The 15,931-nt window shown below is 42.7% G+C and overlaps 1 protein-coding gene across 6 annotated transcripts in view; it reads left to right on the top strand.

Moving 5' to 3' along the window:
- Positions 1–15,931, top strand: part of CTPS2 (CTP synthase 2) — a 130,700-nt gene that overhangs the window by 85,156 nt on the left and 29,613 nt on the right. For all 6 annotated transcript variants that reach the window (XR_013959718.1, XM_080651917.1, XM_080651914.1 and 3 more), the window contains exon 14: positions 2,847–2,943. Coding sequence is in view for 5 of the 6 variants with exons in the window: in XM_080651917.1 (XP_080508043.1) it covers positions 2,847–2,943 (97 nt within the window). In the remaining variant the exon portion in view is untranslated. The remainder of the gene's footprint in view (positions 1–2,846; positions 2,944–15,931) is intronic.

Here is a 15,931-nt window from a genome sequence, read left to right as displayed (position 1 = left end):
GCACATCCCCAGTGGGAGGTGTGCAGGAGGCAGCTGATCGATGTTTCTCTCTCATCGATGTTTCTAGCTCTCTATCCCTCTCCCTTCCTCTCTGTAAAAAATCAATAAAATATATATTTTTTAAAAAAAGACTCTTGCCCAAAACCGGTTTGGCTCAGTGGATAGAGCGTCGGCCTGCGGACTGAAGGGTCCCAGGTTCGATTCCGGTCGGGGGCATGTACCTTGGTTGCGGGCACATCCCCAGTGGGAGGTGTGCAGGAGGCAGCTGATCGATGTTTCTCTCTCATCGATGTTTCTAGCTCTCTATCCCTCTCCCTTCCTCTCTGTAAAAAATCAATAAAATATATTAAAAAAAAAAAAAAAAAAAAAAGAGCATGTACCTTGGTTGCGGGCACATCCCCAGTGGGGGGTGTTCAGGAGGCAGCTGATCGATGTTTCTCTCTCATCGATGTTTCTAGCTCTCTATCCCTCTCCCTTCCTCTCTGTAAAAAATCAATAAAATATATAAAAAAAAAAAAAAGACTCTTTCTGAGTAGATGGATCTAAGGCAATAAGTAAGAGTGGACTGAAAAAAATCACAGTACACTTAAAAGAAGAAACTAGGAGGAGCTTATTACTGAGGTCTTCCTACCTCATTCAAATTGTCTCAAACATGAGTGGAAATTGGGGCTGTGAATAAACTTAGGACTTCTTACAAGTCTGTGGCAGTCTTATCTGCCCTTTTCTAGAAAACACATAAGGGGCCGGGCATTTGCAAACTGGAGGCTCATGCCCTCTGTCACCTCACTTCAGTAATACTTAATCTAGGCATAATTAATCAACCAGAGAGGACAGGACAGGGATGCCAAGGCCAAGAGCACTTCAGAACTGAGCACTCCATTCAGCAGGGGGTGTAATCAAGTTTTTTCTCCACCCCTTCTCCTCTGTGACTTTTAGAGCATACTTGGGACACAGGGTTCGGAAAATTCTTCTGGGGCATTGATAAGATCAGACAAGTTCTTGGAAAATTTTTATCTCAGCAATTCCAGTTGCCAATGCTTTCTATAGAGCAATATGTGGTAGTTAGGGTATGGGGGGAAAACACCAGAAAGAAAGGTTTTTATGAGAGGAAAGCCTGAACAATTTCATTAGAACAAGTTAACTCCCCCAACTGTAGTCGAACAACGTAAAAAAAATGGATGAAACAAAACCATGAGATTACAGTGAACAGAACTGAGAAACCAGCAATGATAATGAGAACAGGATTGTCATAAAAATCACGTGTTTCTGAATTTCTGTGAAGTAATCGTAAAAATAAATCTGAAGTGATTTAGTTTGAGTTTGTTCGTTCATTCAGTCAGTGCATACCATATACCAGTTCCATATATACCGGGGGCTAGGAACACAGTGGTAAGTAAAGCAGCATGCTGACACTCTCAAAGATTTACAGTCAAGCACACAGAGCGCTCTATAGACCCCAACTGACGGATGTGCGGTGACGGGGCAGGCATAGAGAGAGGATCCTGACTAGACTGTGGTGTCCAGGAATATCACTGCCTGTAGAAGCTCATCTATATATACAAAAGGCTAAGCAACTGTCCCACTGTCCGAGCGGTAGCTATGACGCGCAATGACCACCAGAGGGCAGACACTCCTACCGGTAGCTATGACGCACACTGACCACCAGGGGGCAGACGCTCAACACAGGAGCTGCTGAGCTGCCGTGACTTGGCAGCAGCGGTTCTCGGGTGACGCACCCCTGAACCAGAGAGGAGAGAGCCCAATTCCGGGTTGTGTCACCAGGGAATCGCCCTCTCGCAATCTGGGGGGGGGGGTACGGGGGATGTTGGAGAGCTGGTTTCGGCCCAATCCCCGCAGGCCAGGCTGAGGGAACCCACCTGCCGGAGGGACCCCGCTCATTCTGCAGACTACCTTCGAGTCACAGTGCCACAGGTGCGGCCGGTCGGGGAGGGACCGTGGGAGGTTGGTTCCAGGGTGTGTCCGGCCCATCTCACCCAGTCCCACGGCGTGTCCGGCCGTCTCACCCAGTCCCGTTCTGCCGGCTACCTTCTCATTAATTTCCTTTCAGTGTGCACCAATCTGTGCACTGGGGCAGTAGTATTGCATAGTTGAGCTAACATTTCAAGGTTGAGGGTGGTGTGCTTTAGGAAAATCCTGCCTGTGGTGTACAGGGAGGATGAGGACCATGTGAATATGCAGCAGCCAGTCAGTAAGCTCTGGCTGTAGCTTGGGTGAGGGGCTGTGGTTTGAGTGGTGGTTGGAGCTGTGAATGAATGCAGGAAGTCTGGAGGGGGAAATTGATAGGATTGGACAGATAGGATATGAGGGATGAGGAAGAGGGAGACATCCAGGGTGGCACTTAGGTGTCTGACCTAGACAGTGTGCCAGAATTACCTCCTCCTAATGGTTTCTACAAATAAATACTTTATGTATACATTTCCACAAAGATTGACAGATCTGCTTATAGAAAATCTTGAGCGGGCAGTGGGAGAGGGAGGTTATTATGGGAGGGAGTGAATGCCATATTATGAGGCCTCAGACATCCAGAACTTGAAGTGTGACCATTGCCCAGAGCTGACAGGTCGAGTAATGATGGGAGGAAGGTCATAAAGACGCCGCTTATAAATTTTTTACTAGTGATTTGGATGGAAGATGAGAAGCAGACATGGAAAGGAAACATACTGTAAGGCCTGTATAAAGTAGGGATGTATTTGAATAAGAGAACTGGAAGGTTATCAGATTTTATTGTTTAGGGAAGATCCTTAAATGATCATGACTCTAGAAGTGAAACTTGAAAAATTACATTTTTATGAGATGACAAAACCAGACTTGTTTTGTTTTCTAAGGTGATTGATATGCCGGAACACAACCCTGGCAATTTGGGAGGAACAATGAGGCTGGGAATAAGAAGAACTGTTTTCAAAACGGAAAATTCAATATTAAGTAAGTTTCTCAGATGGTTTGTTTTAAGACATCAGGCATCATTCGTCTTGCCCCTTCCACCTCTCCCGCTTTCCTTCCAGACTTCCTCTCACCTGTCTCCCCCTAACCTCCTGCTTCCCAATTCCTTTCCCTGGAGGGGTTGGTGGAACACACGTGGATGCCCCTTCGCATTTGATCTCCATGATACCCTGTCCAGTGAGCTGTTTGTGATTTACCCATGTTCCTGGACATGATCTTTCCCTGGGAGAGCCCCGATTCCAACTCGGTTCTTTTGAATCTCTCCATTATGTTGAAACCCACTCCCTGTTTAATTGCTTCATGTCTGACTGGCTTTAGCCACTAATTTAGGAACTTCTTGAGAATGATAGCAGGTATGTCTCAGAAGTCTATTTCTCTGTTCCCTCAGTAGCTCCAGCATGGGGAGAGGAAAATAGGATGCCGTATTTGCTGATCTACTGATATTTGCTAATCTTCCACTCCTGATAAGATTACTCTAATTTCTGTGCAAGTTTGCCTGTATATTAACATATTCTATGAGAATAACTTAATGTCAAAACCCCCGAAAGCACTTAATTCAATTTAATAAAAATATCTTGAGTAACTTACGCACCACGCTAGATTCTGCAGATAACAGTAGGACCGGGACAGATACCCGCCCTGCCCTCCCAGGGCCTCAAAACAAGTGGAGAAAGTGTGATGAAAGGCGTCGTGCAAGGTGCTAACGGGGCTATCTACAGAGGAGGGAGCCCAGTATCTGGGGCATCCAGCATCATTCCTGTGAAGTTTTAAGAATGTCTGAGGAAAATGCCTTCTTAACTCAAAGAAGAATCACATCAGAAATATGAGTTTCTCCTTTAAGGATAATAAATAGCTTCTAAGGAATAGAAAGCTTCCTAGCAAACATAAAATTGAAAAAGGATAAGTTTTAAAGGGTACACATTTTCCCTGCTTTCTCTGGATAAGAAACCATTGTTCTCTAAGTGACTTTTTCTTTAAGAATATAAGAATTTTTCCTCTTTGTGGCTATTAACGACGACTTTGACTTTCAGATGTTTTCAAACATTTGACACTGCTTTGTTCAAATGATTGCCTAAGTGACCAAAAATAGTTAGACATTTAATGGTTTTAAATTGCATCTGTAAAAGATTCAGTGATAATTGTATTAAGCTTTTAAAAAGAGCATTTGTTTAATATATTTAAATATTTTATTTGTCTTGATAGAAATAAGACTGATTTAGGATTTGTTTTTCTTTACATAATGTTGATGATTTTTATAAATTTTAAACACAACACCAAAACATGTTGCTTAATGTCTTTTGCCTGCCTGGAAAAATATTTTAAACAACTTCATTGATACTTAATTTACACACTATACAATTGATCTGTGAAAAGTGTACAATTTACTGTTTTTTATTGATTTCACAGAGTTGTGCAGCTATCACCAGAGTCAATTTTTGAACATTTTTATCACCTCAAAAAGAAACCTTGTTCTTTTTAGCTATCACCACCATCCCTCCAGCCCTAAGCAACCATCACTCTACTAACTGTCTCTATAGTTGCCTATTCTGGACATTTCATATAAATGGAACCATATGACATGTGGTATTTTGTTGGGCTTCTTTTATTTAGCATAATATTTTCTTTTTTTTAAAAAAAATATTTTCATTGATTTCAAAGAAGAAGGGAGAGGGAGAGAGAGATAGAAACATCAGTGATGAGAGAGAACCATTGATCGGCTGCCTCCTACATGCCCCACACTAGGGATGGAGCCAGCAACCCGGGCATGTGCCCTGTCCAGGAATCGAATTGTGACCTCCTGGTTTGTAGGTTGATGCTCAACCATTAAGCCACGCTGGCCGGGCTAGTGTAATATTTTCAAAGTACATCCACATTGTAGTATGTATCAGTACTTCATTCCCTTTTATGTCTAAATAATATTCCATCGTATGGACATATAACATTCTGTTTATTCATTCATCAGTTGTTTGATATTTGGGTTCTTTCCAGGTCTGCCTTAAATTGAAATTATGCTTCATAAGCATATGAACCCATGGTCCCCAGCAGGCATAAAGTTTTGCCCTCCTACCTGTGTGAGGTCTTCCACAGGTCTCCCAAAAAGGTTGTGTCAGAGATAATAGATAAACACAGGACCACTGTGCATGGCTCTATTGAGTGTCATAAAAATATAAAAGCAGCCAAAACCGGTTTGGCTCGGTGGATGGAGCGTCGGCCTGCAGACTGAAGGGTCCCGGGTTCGATTCCGGTCAAGGGCATGTACCTTGGTTGCGGGCACATCCCCAGTGTGGGGTGTGCAGGAGGCAGCTGATCGATGTTTCTCTCTCATCGATGTTTCTAGCTCTCTATCCCTCTCTCTTCCTCTCTGTAAAATATCAATAAAATATATTTATATATATATATATATATATATATATATATATATATATATATATATATATATAAAAGCATATATAGCACCTTAGTGTCTTGTGGGTTTTTTCCCCCCTAGTCATCATATTTCTTTTGTAGGAGTTTATATTTTTCACAAGCCGGCACATTTCTTTTGTAGGATTTGTTTTTCTCTAGTCAGCCCATTTATTTTGTAGACTTTTTTTTTTTTTCCTACTCAGCACATTTCTGCAAGGATGGTAGGAACAAAATACATTTGGCCACATTGCCTGTGACGATGACTTATTGTTTTGATGAAAAGCATTTTGATGCTCTTCATTCTTTATTTATATTTGATTTATAGGCCGGGCTTGCAGTGCTCTGGATTAAATGGAAAAACAGGAAAGTAAAGAGGTCTTTTTGTTTTGTTTTATTTTATTTTGTTTGTTTGTTTTAGTAAAAGACAATACTTTAAAATAGGATCAAAGCCTAAAAATATTTATAGACACAATGGCTGGATTACTACAGTGATTCCAACTTTTATATTCATCAAGAACAATTCCTCTTTTCTTTTTACTCACCTGTTAGTTCCTTAAGGTTATGAAAACTATGGATTTGATTTTTCTTCTTTTTGAAAAAATATGTTTTTATTGATTTCAGAGAGGAAGGGAGAGGGAGAGAGAGACAGAAACATGAATGATGAGAGAGAATAATTGATTGGCTGCCTCCTGCACGCCCCACACTGGGGATTGAGCCTACAACCTGGGCATGTACTCTGACCGGGAATCGAAGTATGACTTCCAGGTTCATAGGTTGACGCTCAACCACTGAGCCAGGCCGTCTGGGCTGATTTTTCTTCCTTTTAAGCACTTTATTGAGGAAAGATTAACATACAAAAAGGTGTACATATTTAATGTATACAACTTGTTGAATTGAATCTGAGTTTCCTGAAGTAGAGATTTGGATAAAAGTACTGCTAATCATCATTTGTTCTATTTATAGGAAATGTGTTCCCAGAGACTCACTCCCGTCATGTGTTTTGAGTGTGTGTGTGTGTGGTCTTGGTCTGCAAAGGCCTTTTCTTATAAAAGGACTAATGATAGTGTATTTGACATTTTTTTCAAACTATATATTTCTGACCCTTCTTTTAAGTATTAATTGCATAGTCATGGTCTTTTCCAAACTTTATCTATCATGCTTAGTTTTTATATAGTCTTTTATTGTAGCATGACTTTAAAAATTTTTTTTATTGATTTCAGAGAGGAAAGGGGAGGGAGAGAGAAAGAAACATCAATGATGAGAGAGAATCATGGATTGTCTGCCTCCTGCACACCCCACACTGGGGATTAAGCCCGCAACCCGGTCATGTGCCCTGACCGGGAATTGAACCATGACCTTCTGATTCATAGGTTAATACTCAACCACTGAACCATGCCAGCTGGGCTGGGCATATAAATTTTAATTGAGTTAAGGAACTGCAACCTATTGATTGATTTCCCATTGTTAAAAATTTCAGGTTGTTTCCTGCATTTTGTTAGAAAAACGCTGATGGGAAGGAATATCTTGACACAGAGTTTATGTGATTTTTTTATTTCCTTGGGATAGATTTCTTGAAGTCAGACTGTTAGGTCAAAGGGTATGAACTCTTTTATGACTAATACTTCTGCCGGATGGTTTGAAAGAAGAGGTGAACCAGTTCATAATGAACTGTACAGTAGTGTTCTTGCTTTCTCTAGTCTTATTCTTTTTGCTAGTATATTTATGATTTTTCTTCTTGCTCTATTAGCAAGAACAAAAAAGCCCCCCCCCCCTTTTTTTAGGTGCTAAAGTGAATATTTATTTAGGATCATAAGTAAATCACAACAAACGACACAGCTGATAAGCTGACAAACAGCATAAGTATCACTTATGGATGAGGGATTGTACAAGGGAGGGCTTTTGAAGGATATTACATTTTATTAGCTTCTAAATAATAATAAAATATTAAATAAAGTAATAGACCTACTTATGCTGTTATGATTGTTGTGAGGATTAAGTAAGTTAATTCAGGCAAAGCACTTGCCTATAGTAATATTCACTATTTTTAGTATTTATGTACATACAACCTGGTTAAGTCCCCGATTACCTCTGCAAAGAGAGTCTCAGTGTGCTACTTTACCCAGGGGAAGCATGGGAATCCACGCAGAAGAGTGACATCCCAAGCTCCTGTGTGCACAGCATGGAACGCAGGTGTGCTGATGCCAAAGGCAGTTCTCAGTGTCTCCTCCAAAGACAAAGCCACTTTCATATTTACAGTCTAATGTAATTTGTTTCAATGCGATTTTTATTTGTAGCCCTTGGCACATAGATAGTGTTCAATATAAGCTTGTGGTACCAAATCGATTGTGGTGACTCATTTTTAATCCCCTGAATTGAGAATTTCTGGAGTTTTAATTTTTCATGATCTCTCACTCAGAATCAAACTGGTGCATTTGGGAAAACACAGAAGACCAAGACAGCTGTGTTTTTTGTTTTTTGTTTCTTTTTAAAAACTCTTTGAAAATATAAGATGCTCTTCTGTTCCATTCATGATCCAACACTGTGATGGATCTAGTTTCCATGTGACTTCTTCTGTAATTCCTTGGTTATAAGGCTTCTCTCCAGCTAGTCTTCAGCAAAAGATTTTGTGAGCTCCAGACCACACAATAATATCTCCTTTATAAGCATGGGTGGAATTGTTGAAACAGAGGTATAGAGCTGAATGGGGAAGGAGGATATTGTGGGAGAGATTCCAGAGATCTGCTCACTCCCACACCAGCCTATCTTGTTTTTCTGAGGGGATGGGATTATGTGTGTGTGGAGAATCCTGAGAATCAGATGATGAGTTGTATGTGACTTCTTGTTCCTCACCGGCACTCTTCATAAAGCCTAGATGCTCAAACTTAAAGAGTCTTGCCAACAGTGCTGTTAGAGTTCCAGTGGGAGGACCCAGCAAGGTTTCTGTATGTAAGGAACAGCAGAGTCTATTTAAGAAGATGGGGCCATGGGATGTAGACATAAGCTTTCTGAGGAAGGACAAGGGGGCCTGAACCTCCTCATTATTTTCCTAAAAGAAAGGTTCATTTCCCTTGTTTTTCACAGTTAAAAGAAACAACAGCTTGCCTAAGGCTAGTTGATTCTTAAAAAAATTACTTGGAAATTGTTTGGAATTTTAGCCCCCAAGTGAAACTTCTTCCATTACTGAGATTTAGGCACCCAGAATTACAAATGGCTAATAGCTGAACAATCTGCAGTAACATTGCTCCAAAGGAAGAAAACTTGTGCGAGTGAAATAGAATTCCCTAAATGGGTATCTTCCCAAGCTAACTGTCCTCAGCCCACGTGACAGATGTCATCTCTAGTGCCCTTCCAACTTGTAGCCTTTGGTTTTATTTCAGGTTCTATAACACATCTCTGAGGCAACTTAGTCCTTTCTTCCTGGGTCTTGGTTTCAGGATTGTAACCTCAGAAGTTGGGGCTAACTGGTAGATGAATTCTCAGTACCAAACCCTCTAGAACTCATGACCAGTCACTTGATGTGTGTGGCTGAGTCAAGTGCAGCATCTCTTGGCTCTGTTATGGGACCTAAAGTCATAGACTCAGTGACAGGGCTCAAAAGGAAGGTGGAGGGCACGAACCCTGCCTTGATGTTTCGTTCAGTCAACCTGGGTCATTAAAGCATCCACACCAAAAGGCAGTGTACATGCTCTATGTTTTTAGAGTCTCTTGCACCATGGGTAGAATTAGGCTTCACTGCTCTCTTCTCCTCCCCTGCTCTTTCCCATTTATGGACTTTTTAGGATGCTTTCAGGATATTTCTCTTCTCTTCCATTCATGATCTAACACTGTGATGGATCCAGTCTCCATGTGGCTTCTTCTGTAAGTCCTTGGTCATAAGGCTTCTCTATAGCCAGTCTTCAGTTGGTTATTCAGGATGATTTTTCTATAATTTAGCTGTAATTCTAGTTTGGTCCTGGGAAGAGGTTAGTGTAGCTTCCACCTAATCTGTCACCATCTTGGATCTCTCCAAGGCCCTTTCTTATTGCACTTTATTTTGCATTTGTTTCCATTGCTACAAAGTAGAAACTCCTTCTCCCACCAAATGTTGATTTACTTGTGTGTATACTGCCCATGTATCAAGTCTCCACTAGCACTTAAACATGGGAAGGGAGCTATCTATCTGCCCAAAGTCTATTACCTAAATGGTCTAAACCAGGCATCGGTAAACTTTTTTCTCTAAAGAGCCAGATAGGAAACATTTTTGGCTGTGAGGCCATATGATCTCTGTCACAACTACTCAACTCTGCCATTGTAGTGTAAAAGCAGCCATAGGTAAATATGTAAATGGATGAGTGAGGTTGTGTTTCAATAAACCTTTATTTATGGGGACTGAAGTTTGAATTTCATGGCATTTTCATGCATCATGAAATATTCTCTTTTTAAAAATATATTTTTATTGATTTCAGAGAGGAAGGAGGGAGAGAGAGATAAAAACACCAACGATGAGAGAAAATCATTGTTTGGCTGCCCCCTGCATGCCCCACACTGGGGATTGAGCCTGCAACCCAGGACTGTGCCCTGGCCGGGAATCAAACTGTGACCTCCTGGTTCATAGGTTGACCTCCTGGTTCATAGGTTCATAGGTTCATAGGTTCAACCACTGAGCCACACCAGCTGTGCATGAAATATTCTTCTTCTGATTTTTTTCAATCATATGAAAACGTAAAACCATTCTCAGTCCAAGGGCTGAACAAAAACGGGGAGTACTGTTTTGCCTCAAGGTTGCCATGGTTTGCTTGACCCTGATCTAAACAGAAGCAGCACAGGGTGAGTGAAGCACACACACAAAGGCAGCTACCCTCCTGAAGAGGGTTCAAGGACACCTCCCCACTTGTCCATTTGCTGCCTAAATATCCTATTTAGTGACAGAATAAGGCCAAGAGGGCTTTCAGAAGTCATTTGATCCAACCCCCATTTTTCAGCTGAGGAGTGGAGGGCCATGAAGTGGCTCACAGTCGGTGGGTGTTCAGAACAGGCCTGCTCACTACTCTTCTCACATAGTTTCTAGTCTCTACTGGAACACATGGCCTTGGCTCCACAGCCCACCATTACGTTCACTCTCTAATACGTAACTCTCAAAACACACATTTTACAATTGTTAAATGCTTTACCTTTCAGATATGTATATTTTATTGCATGTAAATTACACCTCAATTTGTCCAATGCTTTACCTTTCAGATATGTATATTTTATTGCATGTAAATTACACCTCAATTTGTCCAATGCTTTAACTTTCAGATATGTATGTTTTATTGCATGTAAATTACACTTCAATTTGAAAAAAACACCCCATATTTTAGATGGGAATATAGATGGTAGGACTTATCCCCTTATAGTGACACCTTTATTTGGTTGATTAACTCATTAGATGACTTTGAAAAGTAGGGGTACTTTGAGCCCTAACCAGTTTGGCTCAGTGGATAGAGCATCCGCCCTCAGACTGAAGGGTCCCTGGTTCATATGGCTGTGAGGCCATATGATCTCCGGTCAAGGGCATGTACCTTGGTTGTGGACACGATCCCCAGTAGGGGGTGTGTAGGAGGCAGCTGATTGATGTTTCTCTCCATCAATGTTTCTACTCTTTATCCTTCTCCCTTCCTCTGTAAAATCAATAAAAATACATTTAAAAAAAGTAAGGGTACTTTGAAGAGTGAGAAATCTAGAATGAGGTGTGGTTAGAGATGGAGGGGGTCAGGCTCAGGTGAGAGGGGAGAGAGGGCACCGAGGAACATTTTTATGGGAGGGTTTTAAGATTCCCAAAGTAAACTTGATCGTTTTGCCTGTGGCTCAGCTGAGCATGAGATGGGAAGATAAGAGAGTACAAAGCAATTCAGACAAGGTTCAGAGCTCATTCAGGGGACAGCTGACAACTTGTCTGATGTGTTTCCAAAGTGTTACAGGCACCAGGCTTACGTTTTTTTGGTCAGTTCAGACATGTTGCCACAACTTGCCCTGGAATGGAAGCAAGTCTTTATCTGTGCCAAGTGTGGTTTTCAAACCAAAGTGCCATCTACCAGAAAGAACATGTTTTTTGGATCAGTCCGGTAACGTCAGTCAGGTAACGTGTTTGAATACAGCACACTCTGATGTATGTGCGCTGGTAGAAATGCTAGAGTAAACTCAATTTAAAGCAGTCTGAATTCTACATGCAATTTGTATAACTCTGCCCTCCAAATCAGCGCCCAAATGGTTAGGGAGCCCTTGCCTTCAGAAACAGGAATGCCAGGGGTAGAAGGGTGCAGAGGAGCCCTGAGCGCTCCGGGAGGCACAGAAGGGAAAGGGCCAGCCCCTGAGCCCTGTGCTGAGCTGGGCGGGAGGGGGCATCGTTAAAAGCAAGTGGATGCCATTTGCCCTTTAGGGGTGCCCAGACGTGTGGAGGATGTAACACCAGGACATACTGGAAGGAGCCAGGAGCCCCCTGCAGGGCACCAGACACAACTGGAGACCAGGTTCTGGTGATTTCCCATTCAGAATTCTGAGATAATAACCCTCATCCTCAGGACAGGTGACAGCGAGGACAGTGAGAATTGACTTGGCACTGGCAGATGTCACCTGGCAGAGGAAGCTGGGAGAGCTCCTCTGGGCGATGCCACAGGCAGTGTGGCAGAGTCTAGGGTGCAGAAGGCCAGCACAGCCAGCTGGACTCAGAAGGTAGAAATAGAATGTTTTAGAACAAGACTTCATTCCTTTTGGGGATCTTCCTTGCATCAATAATAATAAAAGTGTAATATGCTAATTAGACTGGACGTCCTTCCAGATGACCTTCTGGATGAAGCCAGGGCTGTGAGGGAAGCCCGGGTCCCAGGTGCCAGAGGGAAGCTGGTGCCAGCAGCCGGGGGAGGGAAGGCCTACTCTTGCACGAATTTCGTGCATCGGGCCTCTAGTTTTCTTATAAGAAAGAGAAGGACTTGCTCGGCCAGTGTGGTTCAGTGATTGAATGTCAACCTATAAACCAGGAGGTCATGGTTGGATTCCCAGTCAGGGCACATGCCTGGATTGCAGGCTCGATCCCCAGTGTGGGGCATGCAGGAGGCATTTGATCGATGGTTCTCTCTCATCATTGATGTTTCTATCTCTCTCTCCCTCTCCCTTCCTCTCTGAAATCAATACAAATATATTTTAAAAAAAGAAGGAAGAGGACTTGACTAAACTCTAGGTTCTACTTTACTGTAAAAGAACAAGGTTTTGCCGAAACCGGTTTGGCTCAGTGGATAGAGCGTCGGCCTGCAGACTGGAGGGTCCCGGGTTCGATTCCGGTCAAGGGCATGTACCTTGGTTGCGGGCACATCCCCAGTGGGAGGTGTGCAGGAGGCAGCTGATCGATGTTTCTCTCTCATCGATGTTTCTAGCTCTCTATCCCTCTCCCTTCCTCTCTGTAAAATATCAATAAAATATGTTAAAAAAAAAAAAAAAGAACAAGGTTTTTGTTCTGAGAACACAGAGGCAAGGGCCAACTAGGAGGGTACTGAGTGGGTCCCAGTGTTAAGGATCTGGGTAAAATCCATGGTATTGGAAATTCAGAGTGGTTCAATCTCACATTTGAAAAAACTGAAAGAAATAGGGATATGGGGAGACAAATTTTCATGGGCTGGAAAAATCGTTTTTGCTTTCTTATCTCTTATCAAAGCATTGATAGAGAAAAACAGTTTCTAGTTCCTGGTGTAATTAGATTCTTGGGAAGCTTAAGGGGGGAAAAAAACATACCTTGCAAAATGTCTTGGCTGGGTTAATGAGGCGATTTACAAAACAGTTTAAAAGAGGTCACCAGGGACTTAGGGGTGCCGAAGGTCTATGCCATGGCAATTTGTCACGCTGAGACACAAATTCGAAAGGATCATGGTGGGGCCTTTGACAGTGTGCCAGCGCGAGCCTGCTGCCTCCCTGTGGACGGGCCACGCTGCAGAGTGGCTCTTTCCCTGGCTTCGTCCTGCCTTTTGCTGGGAAAACCATTTGCTATTGTGTATTCGGTGTTTTTAAAAAATATATTTTTATTGGTTTCAGAGAGGAAGGGAGAGGGAGAGAGAGCTAGAAACATCAATGATGAGAGAGAATCATTGACTGGCTGCCTCCTGCATGCCCCCCACTGGGGATTGAACCTGCAACCCGGGCATGTGCCCTGACTGGGAATTGAACTGTAACCGCTGAGCCACACCCGGCTGGGCAAATGTGTAGTTGTTAATATGGGAGTGCATAGGTCTGAGACATAGCTCCTTTAGTCATAACAACAGATAGCACTTATGTTCCCCTTACTGGACTAACACTGTCCTGAGTACTTCACCCAGGGGAGTTAGTGGAGTTGTTAGCAGCCTAGCCCCTGGGACCACACTGCCCCATCAGAGGCCTTAGCTGCTATGCCTCAGTTTCCATATCTGTAAAACAGACATGAGAATAACACCTGCCTTGTGAGTTTCACATGAGAATTAAATCAGTCATATATGTGGGTCTTTAGAACAGTGCTTGGCACAGAAAAAGCACTATTCAAGTGTGGCTGTTAGGATCATAAATGTGAAGGGTTTATTGTATTGACCTGTGATTCTTCCAAAGCTCAGGGTAAACTTCAGTTAGTGACCTAGTATTGAAAGTGGGGTCCCACTAGGGCCGTAGGAAGGGAGAAAGGATGAGCCTGAGGAGAGGGGGAGCAGACAGCCCCTTTACCTTGCTCCCCACCTGCTAATATGGACTAGCAGAAGAATACAGAAAATGTAAGAAAAGAGATGTTAAAACTGGGATAAACATACTAAATGGGGGGGGGGGGGAAGAGATACAAACAATGAAAAAGAGGGTAACTTTGCAATGTAGAGCTGAAGGCAAGGACTAGCATTTTTAAAGTAGAAAATCAGCATTTTGGTACTAGAAAATTGAGAGAAGAGCAGATTATGAAAAATAAAATTAGGGAAAGGGGAGGAGTTTAGATATTTGAAATGAGATGTTTTAGAAAATTTAAAGGAATGATAAACTAAAATCCAAAAGTAATAAAAGAAGAAGAAACATTGTGGCTGGCCTTACTCACTTTCTAAGCACCAGTAATTAAGGTATTACGTAGCCCGGTTGGCATGGCTCAGTGGTTGAGCGTCAACCTATGAATCAGCAGGTCACAGTTCCATTCCTGGTCAGGGCACATGCCCGGGCTCGATCCTGTGTGGGGCATGCAGAAGGCAGCTGATCAATGATTCTCTCTCATCACTGATGTTCCTATCTCTCTTTCACTCTCCCTTCCTCTCTGAAATCAATAAGAAATATATTTTTAAAAATTCAGGTATTATATACATCATTTCAGTTGTTCCTGTCAATGCCCCTAGGACCTAGCTTCATTTTGCATGAGAGAAGGGAATCTTAGGAAGGTTAAGTTCACTTGCTAGAATGCTAGTCCTGAGCTTATTTCAGAGCCTGCATTCTTGACTGCTTCACTATACCGAATGGCTGGACCTTAATCCAAGGGGGGAATGGCAAAAACCAAACAGCTTCCAGTGCTCAAAGCTTCCTTGTGCTGAGAGCCCCGAGACAGTTTCTCAGGTTTCAAGAGAAGTGTCTTGTTGGAGGAGAGCCGGGGTGCAGAAAGTGAAGACCCCATCCCTGGCCTCTGAAAGGCATTCTGAAACCATGTTTTTGGCTTGAGGCAAGATACAAGGACTGAATCAACATTGTACTGAGCAGCTGGACCAATAGGGAATGTAAACGTGTCCAACCTCGAGGTATGAGAAATGCCACAGCCTAAGCTCAGCAATGAGTGGCAGCTACAGTGGGCCTCAGGGTTAGAGAGGAAACAGGGCCCTGACCGTTTTGGCTCAATGGATAGAGTGTTGGCCCGCGGACTGAAGGGTCCCGGGTTTGATGCCAATCAAGGGCATGTACCTTGGTTGCAGGCTCGATCCCCAGTAGGGGGCGTGCAGGAGGATGATTCTCTCTCATTGATGTTTCTATCTCTCTCCCTCTCTCTAAAAAAAAAATCAATAAAAATATATTTTTAAAAAAGAGAAAGAGGCAACAGGGAGTGGTAGGGACTGAGGCAAATTGACATGCACTTGCCCCATCAAAGGAGTAACTTTTTCATGGATATGGCAATGGATTAATTTTGTAAATTCATTCTTCACATATTTGTAAGTGACCAAGATAGATTTTGAATGCAGAAAGTAACCTTTCCAAAGTTCTAAAAACACGTTTCATTATATACCATGTAATATATACATATATATGCATACATATACAGTATATTTCCTCATACGTTCATTCAACAAATATTTATTGAGTGCCTGCTTATGGGTTAGGCCAGCCGTGGGCAAACTACGGCCTGCGGGCCGGATCCGGCCTGTTCGGCTGTTCTATCCATCCTGCGGAGTGGAAAGAGCAGAGGGTTCTCTTGCTCTCCCCTCCGCTCCTTTACTTTGAATTTATATTAGTTCACACAAACACTCCATCCATGCTTTTGTTCCGGCCCTCCGGTCCAGTTTAAGAACCCATTGTGGCCCTCGAGTCAAAAAGTTTGCCCACCCCTGGGTTAGGCACTCAAAAATTGAGAGGACGGGTC

This window comes from Plecotus auritus (assembly GCF_963455305.1).
Source record: "Plecotus auritus genome assembly, chromosome: X".
In the NCBI taxonomy this organism is placed as follows: Eukaryota; Metazoa; Chordata; class Mammalia; order Chiroptera; family Vespertilionidae; genus Plecotus; species Plecotus auritus.
The sequence above is the reverse complement of the archived record's forward strand: the minus strand, read 5'-3'. Positions and strand labels throughout refer to the sequence as shown.